This window comes from Carcharhinus amblyrhynchos, chromosome 19 (genome assembly GCF_965287045.1).
Source record: "Carcharhinus amblyrhynchos chromosome 19, sCarAmb.v2.hapA, whole genome shotgun sequence".
Taxonomy (NCBI): Eukaryota; Metazoa; Chordata; class Chondrichthyes; order Carcharhiniformes; family Carcharhinidae; genus Carcharhinus; species Carcharhinus amblyrhynchos.
Genome location: NC_137342.1, coordinates 398,899 through 420,463, shown reverse-complemented (window position 1 = coordinate 420,463; position 21,565 = coordinate 398,899). Strand labels below are relative to the sequence as shown.

At 43.3% G+C, this 21,565-nt stretch overlaps 1 protein-coding gene across 3 annotated transcripts in view; it reads left to right on the top strand.

Moving 5' to 3' along the window:
- washc4 (WASH complex subunit 4) overlaps positions 1-20,754 on the top strand; it is a 148,112-nt gene extending 127,358 nt beyond the window's left edge. For all 3 annotated transcript variants that reach the window (XM_080207118.1, XM_080207120.1, XM_080207119.1), the window contains 3 exons: positions 12,715-12,911; positions 13,905-14,004; positions 19,635-20,754. In XM_080207118.1, the coding sequence (XP_080063244.1) occupies positions 12,715-12,911; positions 13,905-14,004; positions 19,635-19,669 (332 nt within the window). In that variant the 3' untranslated portion in view covers positions 19,670-20,754. The remainder of the gene's footprint in view (positions 1-12,714; positions 12,912-13,904; positions 14,005-19,634) is intronic.
- Positions 20,755-21,565: the final 811 nt, after the last annotated feature.

Here is a 21,565-nt window from a genome sequence, read left to right as displayed (position 1 = left end):
TCATTGGCATGTTGTTATGTTACGTTGAATCTGTGTAAAACACTGGTTCAACCTTGACTGAAGTATTGTGTCCATTTCTGGATGCTACACTTTAAAGAGAATGTGAAGACATAAGAGAGGGTGCAAACAGATAAATAGAACATTACAGCGCAGAACAGGCCCTTCGGCCCACGATGTTGCGCTGACCAGTTAAAAAACAATGACCCACTAACCTAAACCAATCCCTTTTCGTCCATAAACCTATCCACGGATCTCTTAAACGCCCCCAAACTAGGCGCATTTACAACCGCAGCAGGCAGGGCATTCCAATCCCTCACCACCCTCTGGGTAAAGAACCTACCCCTGACATCCGTCCTATAACTACCCCCCCTTAATTTAAAGCCATGCCCCCTCGTGCTAGCTTTCTCCATCTGAGGAAAAAGGCTATCACTATCCACCCTATCTAAACCTCTAATCATCTTATATGTTTCAATAAGATCCCCTCTTAGCCGCCTTCTTTCCAGCGAAAACAACCCCAAATCCCTCAGTCTCTCCTCATAGGACCTCCCCTCCATACCAGGCAACATCCTGGTAAACCTCCTCTGTACCCTCTCCAAAGCCTCCACATCCTTCCTGTAATGTGGGGACCAGAACTGCACACAGTACTTGCAACTCCTAAATTCAATCCCCCTACCAATAAACGCCAAGACACCGTATGCCTTCTTAACAACCCTATCTACTTGATTCCCAACTTTCAGGGATCTATGTACACATACACCTAGATCCCTCTGTTCATCCACACTATTCAAAGTCCTCCCGTTAGCCCTATACTCAACACATCTGTTATTCCTACCAAAGTGAATTACCTCACACTTCTCCGCATTAAACTTCATCCGCCACCTCTCGGCCCAGCTCTGCAACCTGTCCAAGTCTTCCTGCAAACTATGACACCCTTCCTCACAATCTACCACACCTCCGACTTTGGTGTCATCAGCAAATTTACTAATCCACCCAACTATACCCTCATCCAGATCATTAATAAAAATTACAAACAGCAGTGGCCCCAAAACAGATCCCTGAGGCACACCACTCGTAACCGAACTCCATGACGAATATTTACCATCAACCACCACCCTCTGTCTCCTATCTGCTAGCCAATTCCTGATCCAATTTCCTAGATTACCCTCAATCCCATACATCTGCATTTTCTGCAGAAGCCTACCATGGTGAACCTTATCAAACGCCTTACTAAAATCCATATATACCACGTCAACTGCCTTACCCCCATCCACCTCTTTGGTCACTTTTTCAAAAAACTCAATAAGGTTAGTAAGGCACGACCTACCTGCTACAAAACCATGCTGACTATCTCCAATCAATTCATTACTCTCCAAATAACTATAAATCCTATCCCTAACAATTTTTTCTAAAACCTTGCCCACAACAGAAGTGAGACTCACCGGTCTATAATTCCCGGGGAAGTCTCTGTTCCCCTTCTTAAACAATGGGACAACATTCGCTAACCTCCAATCTTCCGATACTATACTAGAGGCCAACGACGACCTGAAGATCAGAGCCAGAGGCTCTGCAATCACTTCTCTTGCCTCCCAGAGAATCCTAGGGTAAATCCCATCCGGCCCAGGGGACTTATCTATCTTCAATCCCTCAAGAATATCCAGCACATCTTCCTTATCAACTGTAATACTGTCTATTCTACTCCCCTGCAACCCAGTGTCCTCCTCAGCTATATTCTTGTCCCCCTGCGTGAACACCGAAGAGAAATATTCGTTCAGTGCCTCTCCAATCTCTTCCGGTTCCACACATAACTTCCCTCTGCTGTCTATAACTGGCCCTAATCTTGCCCTAACCAACCTTCTGTTCTTGACGTACCTAAAGAACGCCTTAGGATTCTCCTTAATCCTATCAGCCAAAGTCTTCTCATGTCCTCTTTTAGTCCTTCTTAACTCACTCTTCAACTCCCTCCTAGCCAATCTAAAGTTTTCTAGTGCACTATTCGAGCCCTCAAGTCTCATCCGAACATAAGCCTCCTTTTTCTTTTTAACCAACGAATCAACTTTTTTAGTGCACCACGGTTCCCTAGCCCTACCAATTCCTCCTTGCCTGACAGGGACATACCTATCACAGACTCGCAGTAGCTGCTCCTTGAAAAAACTCCACATTTCAGACGTTCCCAGTCCCTGTAATCTCCTAGTCCAACCTATGCTTCCTAATTCTCTCCCAATGGCCTCATAATTCCTTCCCCCAGCTAAAACTACTGGCCTGAGGTTCATGCCTATCCCTTTCCATCACTAAGGTGAACGTAACCGAATTGTGGTCACTATCACCAAAATGCACCCCAACTTCCAAGTCTAGCACCTGGTCTGGCTCTTTTTCCAGCACCAAATCCAATATAGCCTCACCTCTAGTTGGCTTATCTACATACTGACTCAAAAAACCCTCCTGCACGCTTTGTACAAAAACTGCCCCCTCTAACGAGCTAGAGCTATAGCAATTCCAATCAATATTAGTAAAGTTAAAGTCCCCCATAACAATTACCCTATTACTTTCACTCCTAACCAGGATCATCTCCACAATCCTTTCCTCAACCTCTCTAGAACTTTTAGGAGGTCTATAAAAGACTCCCAACAGGGTGACCTCTCCTATTTCTAATCTCCGCCCATACTACCTCAACAGACAAGTCCTCATCAAACTTCCTCTCTGACACTGTGATACAGTCCTTGACCAATAATGCTACCCCTCCCCCCCTTCTACCTCCTTCTCTACTCCGACTAAAGCATTTGAACCCCGGGACCTGCAACAACCATTCCTGACCCTGCTCTATCCATGTCTCTGAAATGGCCACAACATCAAAGTCCCAATGAGAATGGTTTCAGTGATGAGAGACTTCAGTTACGTGAATGAATTGGAGAAGCTGGGGTAGTTCTACGTGGAGAAGGTATTGTTCAAATACCTCTATCAAATCTCCAGCAACTTTGAGAGACCCTGAGAGGATAGAGAGAAACTGTTGCCTTTGACAGAAGGATTGTGAACTAAAAGATGCTGATTTAAGCTGTTTGGCAGAAAAGGCAATGATGACATGAAGAAAACCTTATTCAGGATCTGGAGTACACAACCTGAATGTGATAGAGGCACGTTTTAGTAGAGACTTTCAAAGCAGAGTTGGGCTGTGAATTCCAGATTATTACCACTCTGCCTGGAAAAGTTCTTCCTCCTGTTTCCCCTGCATTTCTTTCTAAAACCTTCAATCTATGTACCCTAGTCCTTGCACTTTCAACTATTTGGAGCAGTTTTCTCATCTTTCTTATCCAAAACTTTTGTAAATTTGTACACCTCTATTAAATTTCCCTTCAGCCTCCTTTGCTCCAAGAATGATGCCACATTTTCCAACCTATGCTTGTAGATGAAATCCTTCATCCCTGGTAAATTTCTTCTGTTCTCTTTCTAGGTGCCTCACATCTTTCCTAAAGTGCGCCGATCAGAGCTAGATGCAATATTCCGACCAGAGCTTTAAAAAGATTCAGCATAACTTCCATGGTTTTATACTCAGTACTCTAGTTATAAACCCACAATGCCATTTGCTTTGCTAACTGCTCTCAAGGTGTACTGTCTGCAAAGATGGATGCATATGCACTCCAGGTTTCTCTGTCCCTAAGCACTGTTTAGAACTGTGCCTTGGAGTCTATATTGCTTCTCCCCATTGCTGCCAAAATACATCACCCCTCATTTATTAAATTAAAAGCCGATACGTACAGAGTGGCTAAAAATAGTGGGAAATTAGAAGATTGGGAAAGATTTAAAAAACATCAAAGAATGAATAAGAAAGCGATAAAGAAAAAGTTAGAGTATGAAGCTAAACTAGCTCTAAATGTAAAAAATGATAGTAAAAGTTTTTACAAATATATAAGGAAGAGGAGACTGGCTAGATTGAATGTTGGATCGTTGGAGGATGAGAGGGGGGATTTAGAGGTGAGTAACGAGGGAATGGCTAAGACTTTAAAAAAGTTTTTTGTGTTGGTCTTCACGGAGGACACCGCTTACCGAATATTAAAGATAGAGGGATGGTAGGACATGAGGCCCTTAATACAATCACTGTCACCAGAGAGGTAGTGCTTGTTAGACTAATGGGACTGAAGGTAGACAAGTCCCTGGGACTGAATGGGAATGCATTCTAGGGTTCTGAAAGAAATGGCAGAACTAATAGCAGATGCCTTAGTAATTATTTATCAAAATTCGCTGGACTCTGGGCAAGTGCCGGCGGATTGGAAAACAGCTAATGTTATGCCGCTGTTTAAAAAAGGTAGCAGACAAAAGGCAGGGAATTATAGGCCGGTTAGTTTAACGTCCATAGTTGGAAAAATGATAGAATCCATCATCAAAGAAGTAATAGCAAGACACCTAGAAAAGAACGGTTTGATCAAACAGACACAGTACGGATTTGTGAAGGGGAAGTCGTGTTTAATGAATTTACTGGATTTTTATGAAGATGTGACTGGTGTGCTAGACAGAGGGGAACTGGTGGTTGTGGTGTTTTTAGATTTCCAGAAGGCGTTCGATAAGGTGCCTCAAAAGGTTGCTGCAGAAGGTTAGGGTGCACAGAGTTGGGGGTAAAGTGTTGGCATGGATTGAGGATTGGTTATCTAACAGGAAGCAGAGAGTTGGAATCAATGGGTGCTTTTCTGGTTGGCAGTTGGTGACTAGAGGAGTGCCGCAGGGATTGGTGCTGGGGCCTCAACTGTTAACCATTTACATAGACGATCTGGAGGAGGGGGCTGAGTGTAGGGTAACAAAATTTGCTAATGACATGAAGATGAGTGGAAAAGCAAATTGCATGGAGGGCGCGGAAAGTCTACAGAGAGATCTGGATAGGCTGGGTGAGTGGGCAAGTACCTGGCAGATGGAGTATAACGTTAGCAAATGTGAGGTTATCCACTTTGGAAGAGATAATAGGAGGGATTATTATTTAAAGGGTGAAAAGCTGCAGCATGCTACAGTGCAGAGGGACCTGGGGGTCCTTGTGCACGAATTGCAAAAACTCAGTCTACAGGTGCAGCAGGTGATCAAGAAGGCGAATGGAATGTTGGCCTTTATCGCGAGGGGGATAGAATATAAAAGCAGGGAGGTCTTGCTGCAACTGTACAGGGTACTGGTGAGGCCGCAGCTGGAGTACTGTGTGCAGTTTTGTTCCCCTTATTTGTGAAAGGATATATTGGTCTTGGAGGGAATGCAGAGAAGGTTCACCAGGCTGATACCGGAGATGAGGGGGTTAGCTTATGAAGAGAGATTGAATAGACTGGGCCTGTACTCGTTAGAGTTTAGAAGGCTGAGGGGGGGATCTTATAGAGACTTACAAGATAATGAAGGGGCTAGATAGGGCAGAGGTAGAGAGATTCTTTCCACTTAGAAAGGAAAACAGAACTAGAGGGCACAGCCTCAAAATAAGGGTGGGGGGGACAGTTTAGATCAGAGTTGAGGAGGAACTTTTTCACTCAAAGGGTGGTAAATCTCTGGAATTCTCTGCCGGTTGAAGTGGTGGAGGCTACCTCGCTAAATATATTTAAGTCACGGGTAGATAGATTTCTGATAGACAAGGGAACTAAGGGTTATGGGGAGAAAGCGGGAAAGTGGAACTGATCCACTTCAGATCATCCATGATCTTATTGAATGGTGGGGCAGGCTTGAGGGACGAGATGGCCTATGCCTGCTCCCATTTCTTATGTTCATTTCTTTGCTCCATTTGCCATATCTCTGCCCATTCTGCCAACCTATCAGTCATGATGCAATTTGTTTCATCCTTGCTGTTTGCCACTCCTCGAAGTTTGGCATCTTTGGTAAACTTTGTATTTCAAAATTCAAGCAGTACATAAAAATCATGGACCCTTGTGGAAAACCATTGTCTACTGACCTGAAAAATAACCATTTACGACAATTCCGCTTTCTGTCTTTAAGCTAATTTATCTACTTGGAACTGACCATCCTGCTCAGGAGACTTTGATTTGTTAACCAGCTGTTTGTCAAAGGCTTTCTTAAAATCCATACTAACAACCTCCATTGCATTCCCTTCATCAATCTTCTGTGTTATTTCATCAAAGCTAATTATTCAAGCACGATCTTCATTTTACAAATCCATCCTGGCCCTCCTCAATTAAGATGTGGAGATGTTGGCTTTGGACTGGAGTAAACACAGCGAGAAGTCTCTCAACACCAGGTTAAAGTCCAACAAGTTTATTTGGTAGTAAATGCCACTAGCTTTCGGAGCACTGCTCCTTCGTCAGGTGAGTGGGGATATAACAGGACATATAAAGGCACACACAGTTTACAGAATACTGACTAGAATGCAAGTCTTTACACCTAATCAAATCTTAAAAGTGCAGACAGTGTGAGTGGAGATAGTGTTAAGTAGAGGTTAACGGGATGTGTATTGTCTCCAGACAGGACAGTAAGTGAGATATTGCAAGGCCAGGCAAGTCAGGGAGGTTAAAGATAGTGTGACATGAACCTATGATCCCGGTTGAGGCTGTCCTCGCATGTGTGGAACTTGGCTATCAGCGACTCCGCGCTGTTGTATGTTGTGAAGGCTGCCTTGGAGAACGTTTACCCAAAGATCAGAGGCCAAATGCCCATGACAACTGAAGTGTTCGCCAACAGGAAGGGAACAGTCTTGCCTGGTGACTGTCGAGCGATGTTCATTCGTCTGTTGTCATAGCGGCATGTACAAGTACGTGAAGAGCAAGAGGATAAGACATGAAAGAATAGGATCTATCAAGTGTGACGGTGGGAAAGTTTGTATGGAACCGGAGGAAATAGCAGAGGTAGTTACTGAATACTTTACTTCAGTATTCACAGTGGAAAAGGATCTTGGTGGTTGTAGTGCAGACTTGCAGCAGACTGAAAAGCTTGAACGTGTAGATATTAAGAAAGAGGATGTTGTTAGGTCTTTTGAGAAGCTTCAAGCTAGATAAGTCACCAGGACCAGATGGGGATGTACCCCAGGCTACTGTGGGAGGCGAGGGAGGAGATTGCTGAGCCTCTGGTGGTGATCTTTGCATCATCAATGGAGACAGGAGAGGTTCCGGAGGATTGCAGATGTTGTTCCTTTGAGATAGCCCTGGAAATTACAGACCAGTGAGTCTAACCTCAGTGGTTGGTAAATTGATGAAGATCCTGAGAGGCAGGATTTATGAACATTTGGAGAGGTATAATATGACTAAGAATAGTCAGCATGGCTTTATCAAAGGCAGATCGTGCCTTATAAGTCTGACTGAATTTTTTGAAGATGTGACTGAATACATTGATGAAGAGCAGTAGATGTCGTATATATGGACTTCAGCAAGCATTTGATAAGGTGCCCCATGCAAGGCTTATTGAGAAAGTGAGAGGGCATGGGATCCAAGGGGACATTGCTTTGTGGATCCAGAACTGGCTTGCCCTCAGAAGGCAGAGTGGTTATAGATGGGTCATATTCTGCATGGAAGTCGGTCACCAGTGGAGTGCCCCAGGGATCTGTTCTGGGACCCTTACTCTTTGTGATTTTTATAAATGACCTGGCTGAGGAAGTGGAGGGGTGGGTTGGTAAGTTTGCTGAAGACACAAAGGTTGGAGGTGTTGTGGGTAGTGTGGAGGGATGTCAGGAGTTGCAGCGAGACATTGATCGGATGCAAGACTGGGCGGAGAAGTGGCAGATGGAGTTCAACCCAGATAAACGTGAAGTGGTTCATTTTGGCAGGTCAAATAAGATGGTAGAATATAATATTAATGGTAGGACTCTTGGCAGTCTGGAAGATCAGAAGGATCTTGGGGTCCGAGTTCATAGGACGCTCAAAGCAGCTGCACAGGTTGAAGCTGTGGTTAAGAAAGCGTATAGTGTACTGGCCTTCATCAATCGAGGAATTGAGCTTAGGAGCCGAGAGATAATATTGCAGCTATATAGGACCCTGGTCAGACCCCACTTGGAGTACTGTGCTCAGTTCTGGTCACCTCATTATAGGAAGGATGTGGAAGCCATAGAAAGGGTGCAGAGGAGATTTACAAGGATGTTGCCTGGATTGGGGAGCATGCCTTATGAGGATAGGTTGAGTGAACGCGGCCTTTTCTCCTTGGAGAGACAAAGGATGAGGGATGACCTGATAGAGGTGTATAAGATGTTGAGAGGTATTGATCGAGTGAATAGTCAGAAGTTTTTTTTCCCAGGGTTGAAATGGTTGTCACAAGAGGACACAGGTTTAAGGTGCTGGGGAGTAGGTACAGAGGAGATGTCGGGGTAAGTTTTTCTCTGAGTGGTGGGTGCGTGGTGGTGGAGGTGGATTCCATAGGATCTTTTAAGAGAGTTTTAAGTAAGTACATGGAACTTAGTAAGATAGAGGGTTATAGGTAAGCCTAGTAATCTCTAAAGTAGGGACATGTTCGGCCTAACTTTTTGGGCCGAAGGGCCTGTATTGTAATGTAGTTTTTCTGTGTTTCTATGAGGACAGCCTCAACCGGGATCTTGGGTTCATGTCACACTATCTGTAACACCCATGAGTTGCCTGGGCTTGCAATATCTCACTTACTGTCCTGTCTGGAGACAATACACATCCCTTTAACCTATACTTAATGCTATCTCCACACTCATTGTCTGCATCTTTAAGACTTGTTTAGGTAAGAACATAAACATAACACAAGAACATAAGAAGTAGGGGCAGGAGTAGGCTATCTAGCCCCTCGAGCCTGCCCCACCATTCAATAAGATCATGGCTGATCTGAAGATCCTCAGTTCCACTTTCCTGCTTTCTCCCCATAACCCTTAATTCCCTTGTCTGACAAAAACCTATCTACCCGTGTCGTAAATAAATTTAGCGAGGTAGCCTCTACCACTTCAACGGGCAGAGAATTCCAGAGATTCACCACCCTTTGAGTGAAGAAGTTCCTCCTCAACTCCGTTCTAAACTGCACCCCCCCCCCCCCCCCCCCCCCTCTTGAGGCTGTGCCCTCTAGTCCTGCTGTCCTTTCTGAGCGGGAAGAATCTCTCTACCTCTACCCTATCCATCCCTTTCATTATCTTATACATCTCTATAAGATCCCCCCCTCATCCTTCTAAACTCCAAGTACAGACCCAGCCTATTTAGTCTCTCTTAATAGTCCAACCCCCTCATCTCCGGTATCAGCCTAGTGAACCACCTCTGCGCTCCCTCCAAGGCCAAAATATCCTTGCGCAAGTGCGGCGACCAAAACTGCACACAGTACTCCAGCTGCGGCCTCACCAATGCCCTGTACAGCTGCAGCAAGACCTCCCTACTTTTATATTCTATCCTCCTCGCTATGAAGGCCAGCATCCCATTTGCCTTCTTGATCACCTGCTGCACCTGCAGACTGGGTTTTTGCGACTCATGCACAAGGATCCCCAGGTCCCTCAGCACCGTAGCATGCTGCAGCTTTTTGCCCTTTAAATAGTAATCCCTCCTACTATTATTCCTGCCAAAGTGGATAACCTCACACTTGCTAACATTGTACTCCATCTGCCAGGTCCTCGCCCACTCGCTCAGCCTATCCAGATCCCTCTGCAGACTTTCCACACCCTCCGCACAATTTGCTTTTCCACTTATCTTTGTGTCATCAGCAAACTTCGTCACCCTACACTCAGCCCCCTCCTCCAGATCATCTATATAAATGGTAAATAGCTGAGGCCCCAGCACCGATCCCTGCAGCACTCCACGAGTTACCAACCGCCAATCAGACTAGCACCCATTGATACCAACTGTCTGCTCCGTATTAGACAACCAATCCTCTATCCACGCTAACACCTTACCCCCGACTCCATGCCCCCTAACCTTCTGAAGCAACCTTTTGTGAGGCACCTTATCAAACGCCTTTTGAAAATCGAGAAACACCACATGCACCGGTTCCCCTCTGTCTACCGCACTAGTCACATCCTCATAGAATTCCAATAAATTCGTCAGACACGACTTCCCCTTAAGGAATCTGTGCTGCGTCTGCTCTATCAAACAATTCTTCTCTAGGTGCCTCGCTATTTCTTCTTTGATGACGGATTCAAGCATTTTTCCAACAACAGATGTTAAACTAACCGGCCTATAATTCCCTGCCTTTTGCCTGCTACCTTTTTTAAACAGCGGTGTAACATTAGCCGTTTTCCAATCTTCCGGCACTTCCCCGGAATCCAGCGAAGTCTGGTAAATAATCACTAAGGCATCTACTATCACCTCTGCCATTTCCTTCAGAACCCTTGGATGCATTCCATCCGGTCCTGGGGACTTGTCCACCATCAGTCCCGTTAGTCTATCAAGCACTACCTCTCTCGTGACAGTAATCGCATTTAGGCCCTCAACTCCTACCATCCTTCTATCTTTAATACCTGGCAAATCATTTGCGTCCTCTTCCGTGAAGTCCGAGGCAAAAAACTTATTTCAGGCCTCAGCCATTTCCTCATCTCCCACCACTAAATCCCCCCTCCCATCCTCCTAAGGGTCCAACATTCACCCTAGCCAGCCTCCTCTTTATATATTTGTAAAAACTCTTACTGTCCTTTTTTATATTTAGTGCTAGTTTAGCTTCATAGTCTATCCTCCCTTTCTTTATCAACCTCTTAGTCAATCTTTGTTGATTTTTAAACCTCTCCCAATCTTCTACTTGCCCACTACTTTTAGCCACTCTAAAAGTATCAGCTTTTAATTTAATACTCTCCTTTATTTCCTTTGATAACCACGGCTGATCATCCCTTCTCCTACATTCCTTCTTTACCATCGGAATATATTTCTGCTGAGCACCGAAAAAGATCTCCTTAAAGATCCTCCACTGTTCCTCAGCAGTCCTACCGACCAATCTGTGCCCCCAATCTACATTTGCCAATTCCGCTCTCATCCTATCGTACTCCCCTCTGTTCAAACAGAGGACACAGGTTCGGGACCCTACTTTCTCATCCTCCATCTGCATCAAAAACTCAACCATACAATGATCACTTGTCCCAAGAGGATCCCTCACAAGATCCCTAATTCTTCCCCTCGTTACACAACACCAGATCTAAGAGAAGCTCGCTCCCTCGTCGGCTCCAACACACACTGTTCAAGGAAACTATCCCGGCAGCATTCCAAGAACTCTTCCTCAAGCCCACCGTGTCCGACGTGGGTCAACCAATCAATATGTAGATTGAAACCCCCCATAATTATCGCCGTTCCATTTCTGCACGCATCATTTATTTGCTTGTTTATAGCCCGCCCAACCTCCAAGTTATTATTTGGGGCCCTATAGACCACACCCACCAGCGTCTTCCTCCCCTTACTGTTCCTTATCTCCACCCACAACGATTCCACGTTCTGCTCTTTGGAGCCTATATCTTCCCTTACTACCGCCCTGATGTTATCCTTAATCAGCAGAGCTACCCGACCCCCTTTTTCCTTCCTTCCTTTCCTTGCTAAACACTTGATACCCCTGGACATTCAGCTCCCAGTCCCTGTCACCCTGCAACCACGTTTCCGTAATGGCCACCAGATCATATCCATTTGTGCTGATCTGCGCCACCAGCTCATTCACTTTGTTCCGAATGCTTCGTGCATTCGGGTAAAGTGTATTTATCCCAGCCTTTTATCTGGACCCTATTTGAAGGAACACTACCAACCTTTCTCATGCCCCCTACTCCCTTTATTATTGGGTCATCCTCAACATTTTCCTGTGCCCGTACCCTCTCTTTTACTTTAGACATTGTAAAATCTTCTACCCCTGCACCCCCCCCCAGTTAGTTTAAAGCCCTATTTACAGGTGTAAATACTTGCATTCTAATTGGTATTCTGTAAACTGTGTGCCTTTATATGTCCTGTTTATGATCAGAACTCCCCAGTCATCTGACAAAGGAGCAATGCTCTGAAAGCTAGTGGCGTTTACTACCAAATAAACTTGTTGGACTTTAACCTGGTATTGAGAGATTTCTTATTCTCCTTAATTAACTCAAACCTCGCCAAGTGGTGTTGGCTGATCTTCCCCCTGCGTTTGTTGTTTCCAAAACTTTAACCATTATTAATGATTAAATAAACTAACTGACCTGTGATTGCTAGAAATGGCCTTCTTGGAACCAGAGTTTTGCATTTCCTACTCTCCAATCCTCTGACGCCTTCCCCATACTTAGGGAAGTTTGGAAAATTGTCAAGCTTTTCTGTCTCCACTCCCACACCTTTAGCGATGTCATTGGGCCAGATGACCTATCTACCTCATGTAAAGCCAGCCTTTCCAGCACCACCTTCCTCTTAATTTTAACCCAATCTATTGTTTGTACAATCTCCCCTTCTGCTGATAATTTGTCACACGCCTTCTACTTATTCTCTTGGGTTTCTAAGCATGTTTCAGCTTTATTCCCTAATAGGGCTCACTTCACTTCATGATACCTCCATGTTGGTAGAAGATTTATGGGTTTGCTTTTATATTGACCACTATTCTCTCTTTACCAGTCTTATTTTCTTATTCACCTTCCTTTAACTGTATTTGACCAGATTCTCACGTGAAGAATTCACCTACTATGCATCTTACACCTTTTTTTGATGTCATCAAATTCTCTCTCCTTCAGCATCAAAAGAACACTGGTTTTTGTTCCCCTACGTTTTGCCACTGTTGGAATGTACCTAGCTTGTACCTGAACATCTCTCTCTTAAAGATCGCCCATTGTTCTGTTACAGACCTTCCTGTCAGTCTTTCTCCAGTTTGTGTGTGTTACTGATGATTCCTCCATGATTGCAGGTGTTGCCTACATTCTGAAGCTGTTGGATCAGTATCAGGAATTTGACTCGTTACACTGGTTTCAGTCAGTGAGAGAAAAATATATGAAAGAGAAGAATGCGGTTGTCAAGCAGCAAAATGTGCAGTCGACTAATCAAGACGAAAAGCTCATGCAAACAATGAATCTAACCCAGAAAAGGTTGGACATTTATTTACAGGTACACCTACTCCTTTCTGATTTTTGTTACTCTTCACAGACAGCAGCATAAGTGAAAATGCAAGTCCAGCTTGATCTGACGATGTAATTAAAAGTGTGTGTGTATAATTAAAATACTGGGTGGCAATTAAGCTGTGCGGCTGAAACTTTGTAAGCAAAATCAAAAGCAGAATGTTTTGGTGAGCGAAATCTGCCCACATGCTCCCAGTAAGAATTAAACAAAAAGGGAACGTGAAAAGATAAAGTGAGATGAATTCTCATCAAAGCATTTTTAGAAACAGGCTATTAATCGGAATTTATTACTGCTGCTGATTCTCAGGGCAAAGGAACATGGATTAATGTAAGTGTAATGACTTACATACTGACATTGCAAGGTTCTGAGTGAATGAATAATCAGTCTGCTTGTTGAGGGTGGCATTTTGCTCTTTAAATATTGCCATGGAGCATTTTGCCTGCAACTGGGCAAGCAAATAGGGTTTAATGTCTCACAGCTTGGCACTTGTGCCCATTCAGCACAGTCTTGGTAGTGTTCTGAAATGCCAGCCCAGCTTGCAATTCTGATCATACACTAGCGCTTGATTTTTCTGACTTCTATAAAAGTGTGACCATCTAAACCAGTAGCAGAACAGGCAAGACAACTAAAACTGGTTCATGGATTAATTAAAAACTGAAATAAATCCAGTTCAAGGACTTAGAACTATTACATTCCACCAGCTGTTTGTTTGTTGTTGAACGAGGCTATCCTTTTATTTGCATCTTCTAAACATCTCCTGAAGATACAGACTCCAAAAAATCTTAGTATTTGTGATTGTTAAGGCAGGAGACCATTAAATTTTTGCTATGTGAATAAGGAAAATATGCCTGCTTTATGGGGGAGAGGTTGACTATGGAAACTCTTTATGAATACATCTTGTTATTGTGTAATATTGGAGCAGTGTGACCAGTTAATAGGGCTTGTTTGTGTGACATTTGTATACTTCCTCTTTCCATTCAGGAGTTTGAGCTGCTGTATTTCTCACTGAGTAGTGCTAGGATTTTCTTCCGAGGGGATCAGTCTGCAGCTGAAGAAAGTCAGGAGAGAAAAGAGAGGGATGGTAAGTATTGAGTGGATGTGTGGATACGGACCCATTAGAAACCAGATATACATTGTGTTTTTATGTACTGGCTACGTTCTCCAGTAATGCAGTGTAAAACTCTCCACTGGGCTTTATCAGGAATCATGTCTTTGTGGTAACACAATTTCAGCGAAACTGGAACCCTAGCATTGCAGTTTAAAAAAAACACCTGGATCTTCAATGATAACAGTCAAATATGGAGGGGGTTAGGTGGTATTGGGGGTGTGGGGTGAAAGACGGGTGAGGTGTGGGGGTGAGAAGGGCGGTAAGGTGGTCTGTGAAGGGTGATGTTGGGGGTGGGGAGAGGGGTAGTGAGGAAGTTTGGGGGTGGGAGCAGCATTGGGGAGGTAGGGATTTGTTGAGAGCAGTGTGAGGTGGGTGTTTTGGGGAAGGGTGGATGGTGTCAGGGTATTTGGGGACTGAAGCTTGTCAGTGGGATGGAGGGTGAACATTGGCAATGCGAGGCAGTTGGGGGTGGGGGGGCGGAGGGGGAGAGTTGGGGAGGGAGCCTAGCTGGAAATAATGAAGTGAAGATAGAGCTGAAGTGTGAGCCCTCAGTTCATGAAGAGAAAGGGGCTGGGATTTTATTATAGTCATAGTCATAGAGGTTTACAGCACGGAAACAGGCCCTTTGGCCTAACTTGTCCATGCTGCCTTTTTTTTTTAAATCCCTAAACTAATCCCAATTGCTCGCATTTGGCCCATATCCTCCTGTACCCACCGTAACCATGTAACTGTCTAAATGCTTTTTAAAAGATAAAATTGTGTACCCTCCTCTACTACTACCTCTGGCAACTTGTTCCGGACACACACACCAACCTCTGTGAAAAAATTGCCCCTCTGGACACTTCTGTATCTCTCCCCTCTCACCTTAAACCTATGCCCTTTTGTTTTAGACTCCCCTACCTTTGGGAAAAGATATTGGCTATCTCGCTGATCTGTGCCCCTCATTATTTTATAGACCTCTATAAGATCACCCCTCAGCCTCCTACGCTCCAGAGAAAAAAGTCCCAGTCTATTCAGCCTCACCTTATAACTCAATCCATCAAGTCCAGGTAGCATCCTAGTAAATCTTTTCTGCACTCTTTCTAGTTTAATATCCTTTCTATAATAGGGTGACCAGAATTGCACACAGTATTCCAAACGTGGCCTTATCAATGTCTTGTACAACTTTAACAAGATGTCCCAACTCCTATATTCAATGTTCTGACCGATGAAACCAAGCATGCCGAATGCCACCTTCACCGCTCTGTCCACCTGTGACTCCACTTTTAAGGAGCTATGAACATGTACCCCTAGATCTCTTTGTTCTGTAACTCTCCCCAGCTTCTCACCATTAACTGAGTAAGTTCTGGCCTGGTTCAGTCTACCAAAATGCATCACCTTGCATTTGTCTAAATTAAACTCCATCTGTAGCTACCTTCAATCACAGAGCCTCCTGACTCACCTCACTGCCTCACTTGGGAAGTGAACAGCAGGTTAGGTGTAAAGATTCGCATTCTAATCAGTAATCTCTAAACTGTCTGTGCTTTATATGCTCTGTCTGAGGCCAGAACTCTCCATTCACCTGACGAAGAGGGTGTCCCTCGAAAGCTTGTGAGTATATTATCAAATAAATAGGTTGGACTAAAACCTGGTGTTGTCAGACTTTTTACTGTACTCACTTAGGAAGCACTCAGCATTGAACTGGCTCACTGTGTCCTCGCTTTCTGCTGCTGGTTAGAAAATCCGGGCCATTATTACCAACCTTCCAGAGAACAGGAGTTTGTTGTCTTATTTTTGACATTCACTTCAGTGAAAGTCACACCGAGCATGGTCACTTATGTAATCCCAACTCGTGATCTGACTGAGAAGAGCTGATTTGATTTGGATATGGGAACAATCTGAACTTGGTCTGTACCTTTGCCAGTGAAACAGAGTAAATATTAAGTACAGCTGTACTGAGAGGTGACATTAAAACTTTGCTTCTTGATTTCACATATGATTTGTAACTGTAATGGCTGTTGGTAAGAACAGGAGAAAATTAATTGTATTCAAAGATATATATATATATTATATATATACATATATATACACACACACACACACACACACACACATATACATACATGGTGCGGAGTCTGCATGTTCTCCCCATGCCTGCATGGATTTCCTCCCACAGTCCAAAGATGTGCAGGTTAGGTGGATTGGCTGTGCTAAATTGCCCCTTAGTATTGGGGACGAGCTAGGGTAAATATGTGGGGTTACAGGGATAGGGCCTGGGTGGGATTGTGGTCAGTGAAGAGTCATAGAGGTTTACAGCATGGAAACAGGCCCTTCAGCCCAACTTGCCCATGCCACCCTTCTTTTTAACCCCTAAGCTAATCCCAATTGCCTGCATTTAGCCCATGTCCCTCTATACCCATCGTACCCAGGTAACTATCTAAATGCTTTTTAAAAGACAAAATTGTACCTGCATCAATTACTATATCTGGCTTCTTGTCCCAGACACTCAGCACCCTCTGTGAGACTTTTGTTTCTCTCGTCTCTCACCTTAAACCTCTGCCCTCTAGTTTTAGACTCCCCTACCTTTGGGAAAAGATAATGACTATCTAGCTGATCTGTGCCCCTCATTATTTTATAGACCTCTATAAGATCACCCCTCAGCCTCCTACGGTCCAGAGAAAGAAATCCCAGTCTATCCAGCCTCCTCTTATAACTCAATCCATCAAGTTCTGTTAGCGTTCTGGTAAATCTTTTCTGCACTCTTTCTAGTTCAATCATATCTTTTCTATGATAAGGTGACCAGAACTATACACAGTATTCCAAGTGTGGCCTTACCAATGTCTTGCACAAATTCAACAAGACATTTAACTCCTGTTCTGACTGATGAAACCAAGCATGCCGAATACCTCCTTCACCACTCTGTCCACCTGTGACTCCACTTTCAAGGAACTATGAACATGTATCCCTGGATCTCTTTGTTCTGTAACTCTCCCCAACACCCTGCCATTAACTGAGTAAATCCTGCCCTGGTTCAGTCTACCAAAATGCATTACCTTGTATTTGTCTAAGTTAAACTCCATCTGCCATTCGTCAACCCACAGGCCCAATTGATCAAGATCTCCAATTGGAAATAACTTTCTTCACTGTCCACTATGCCACCAATCTTGGTGTCATTTGCAAACGTATTAACTATGCCTCCTATGTTCTCATCCAAATCATTAATATAAATGACAAATAACAGTGGACCTGGCACTGATCCCTGAGGCACACCGCTGATCAGAGGCCTCCAGTTAGAAAAACAACTCCCTACAACCACCCTCTGGCCTCTGTCAGCACACAACTGTGTTCTTACTGTGTTTACCCCAGTCCAACGCCAGCATCTCCACATTCTGTCAAGAAACCAATTTTGTATCCATTTAGCTACCTCTCCCTGGATCCCGTGAGATTTAACTTCATGCGACAACCTACCATGCGGTACCTTGTCAAAGGCCTTGCTAAAGTCCATGTAGACAACATCAACTGCGCTGCCTCATCTGCCTTCTTGGTTATCCCTTCAAAAAACTCAATCAAATTTGTGACGGGCTCGATGGGCCGAATGACCACCTGCGCTATATGATTCTATGATGTATGAAATATTTTAGGACAGACTGTTTAAGAAATGGTTGACAGTGACCCTTAAGTTCAAATGTCACTGCAGTATTCTGTATCAGCAAGCTGTGTGGATCAGTCAGTGAACCATACTCAAATGATCTTTTCTTTTTAGAATTGGTTGTTTTCAGGTGCATTGGGCTGAAGTGTTAATAATCTCTGCTGTAGTCCTGCCTTGTTTCTTCATTGCTGTAGTTTTTTTGTTCACTGCCAGGTGGGTGGTTTCGGCACTGGGAAGCTGGGGCTTCGAAGGGACAAAATGTACTCTTTGAAACTTGTAGCTTGATGATGGAAGCTGATGCTGTTAATTGCTTTCGGTCCTCGGGTAATGGTAATCTCCCCTTTAAATTGGCTGTCACCAGTTCTTTTCTCAAAGAATTAAAGGAAGAATGTGGAAGCTTTGGAGAGTGTCATAAAATCATTGAGGTTTACAGCATGGAAACAGGCCCTGATTGTATGTCAATCTTACCCATGTAACTATCTAAATGCTTTTTAAAAGACAAAATTGAACCCGCCTGAACTACTACCTATCCTTTGATCCATTCTGTACAGATCTGAACGAGTGGCATTTCCATTCCAACTTGGAGTTATTCTGGAGAATCACAGGTTTACGGAAAGTGGAAGATGAGAGGCTGGCCAGAATCTGAACAAAACATGTACAGGAGATTTTGGAAGATAGGATGTGATAGGGCCTGATAGAGACCTGATAGAAATCTATAAAATAATGAGCGGCATAGATTGGGTTGACAGAATCTTTTTCCCAGAGTTGAAATGCCTAATACTAGGGGGCATGCACTTAAGGTGAGAGGAGGAAAGTTCGAAGGAGAAGAGGGGCAAGTTTTTAACACAGAGGGTGGTAGGTGTCTGGAAGGCACTGCCAGGAGTGGTGGTGGAGGCAGACACAATAGGGGTGTTGAAGGGCTTTTAGATAAGCACATGAATATGCGAGGAATAGAGGGATACAGAGCAAGGGTAGGCAGAAGGGTTTAGTTTGATTTGATGCCACATTCAGCACAACCAACATCGTGGGCTGAAGGGCCTGTTCCTGTGCTGTACTTTTCTATGTTCTATAAGCAGCTCTTCATCTCTCCTAGAACTCGATATTTGAATTCCGCTATTTAATACCTGCTCCTGCTCAGTACCGAAACTGCTCTTAAACTTTCAAGTGATATCGAAAGTGACTTTGGAGGTAAAAACTCCCCCTCAACCTGTCTGCAGCCTTTGACACAATCCTCCATCAATACCACTCCACTCGTGTATAATAGGATGGGACCACACTTGTCAAGATTGAGCCCCTGACCATGTATTTCCTTATTGTGATGATCATCTATGTTCGTTGATGTAACATCATCTGATTTTGCCCTATCACATCCTATCTTCCAAAATCTCCTGTACATGTTTTGTTCATATTCTGGCCAGCCTCTCATCTTCCACTTTCCGTAAACCTGTGATTCTCCAGAATAACTCCAAGTTGGAATGGAAATGCCACTCGTTCAGATCTGTACAGAATGGATCAAAGGATAGGAAATTTCAGTCACAAGGTATTCTTTAAATGGGTGGCATTCTACAAAAATGATGTGGTGGCATAGGCTCCGAACACTGGAATCTCCTCTCTAAAACTCTTTTTCTCCATAAAAGTAAAACTTAACTCTTGACCAAGATTTTGGTCATTGCCACTTGTGGCCCAGTGTCAGTTTTTGTTCTGAAGATTTGCTGCAAAGCATCTTGAGATTTTTAGAATGTTACCAGTGCCTTATCAATGCAAGCTGTCATTCCCCATTTTCTAATCTCTCTTACTCAGCTGAGGTTACAATTATTGCTAACACACGAAGGGAGCAAACTGGGATGTTGTAAAGAAGGGTGGGAGCACCCCAATGTCTGTATAGTTTGAGGTAAAGGTAATTTTAATGTCTCACAATCAGAATATTACATTGGAAAGATTGTGTTTTTTGATCCTGTAACATTTCTTTCTCTAGATGAAGTGGCCAAATCGAACAATGATGATTCGTGAAACAATCCATCTTCAAACTCAAACGTGGAAAAATGTCATGGTGCCATTTACAAAGAAACTGGATAGTGTATTGTCAGTTCCGCTCGTGCCCTTTCACTGTTTATGGTTTTTGTAGCTAATTTATACTTTCATGTGGCTTGTTTCTTGTGCTTGAAACTGTTATTGTGCATTTTGCAGTCTTGGACTTTCCGTTGCAGAACGTGAATCTGCCCATTAGTGTCCTGGCTAGTTTCTGATGCCTAGTTTCTGCAGTATGAAGAGCTCTAATTAGAGTGGAGATGGGCCAACAGGACCCACATTGTGTTTAGAAATCTCAGCGCTTGTTACAGAGCCTTTTCCATTTTGGTTTTCCTTTTGACAATCTAATTTATTCAACTTAATTCAAGCTTTGTCTTACACAACAGAAAACCATTTGACTGAAATATGTCTGAATGGAATTGTGGCCATGTAATGAAGCTACATATATCAAAGTTCTAATTTGCATTAGGCCTTACATAACATGAAGCAAATGCTGCGAATTATAATGTGGTTTTGGGTGCAGTAAGCAGAACCATTATAATTATTGCAGTTAATCCAGATAGGGAGTGACAGGATGATCCATAAAGCTTTTAGATTCATATATTAATTTCTGAGGTTACATTTGTGCTGCACTGCCCCAGTGTCTCAGTCTGAACTCCACAAGCACTGATTTATTTTGCATCAAGCTATCGTTCTCATGATGTAACATCCTTCAATACAGAAGTCAATGTTCCTGTAATTTGACTAATTCTACAAAACAATATACTATAATGTATAAAATTTCATATTTTAGAAATATCTAAAACTTGTTCAAAGGAATTCTCATTTGAATAAATCATTGCACATTTTAAGAATCAAAATGTTCGATCAAGTTTCTCCAAGTTGTACTTGGTATCTGACAGAACCTGCTGTTAGTCAATTTTTAATTATAAGCTATCTGGTGTAAAATATAACTTTGTGATTTTTGTCAGTTTATAAGCACTAAGTTTGTAATCCTCAGGAACATTGGACCCACAGTTTGTTCATTTGCTTATTTCAAAATAATTAAAGAGCATTAAAATGTGAAACTAATTTTCACTAATCTTTCTGCATTTACAGCTTCTGTTCTGTGACCCATCACTCAATATTAAACATGTTACTATAAGAGCAATAACATTTTTATGACTGTTCCAGAGCGATTGAGGAGACTGAAAGTTAGGAGAATAAGAGGTGATCTAATTGAAATGTGCAAAAGTTTCCCTGCCAGGGAGTCCAGAAGTTGGGATCAGCCAAGATTCAGATGGGGAGAAATCTCTTCACTCGATTGTGGACCTTTAGAATTTCTCTACTTGAGAAAGGTTCAGTCATTAAGTTTATTCAAAATGTTGGAAAAAACTGAAGGCCCTGCTTCTGACCTGAATCTATTGCTTTTGAACTTGTTGAAAAGAGTTGAAAAAACCTAGATTTCCAACATTTCGGTTTGGCTTCACACTCCTGGATTCATCATCAACAAAACGCTTCTGCTCTGGACTTCACCAATACTCAATACCTGTCTCTGTCTTCCTGACCTTTCATTTAGTGACGCTTAAGGTGCCTTGAGTCAGTATACTGCCTTTCCTTTGTCACTGCAATGACTGGGAGACTTCAGTCGCCTGTTGAGTGTCTGTCCAGCTCCTGAATTTTCTGGGTTTTCCTGGCAACAGGTTACAAGTACACCTTACATTTGAGTGCAAAAGAAGACCAACTGAAGGATCATCCTTCCTTAGAAAGACAGTGCCACCTGCTAGGAAGCACAAAAATAGAGTAGCATGTTTTAAGCGTTGGTGCAGGAGGAAGGGTTTTAGGTTTCTGGATCACTGGGACTGTTTCCGCGGAAAGTGAGACCTGGTACAAACGGGA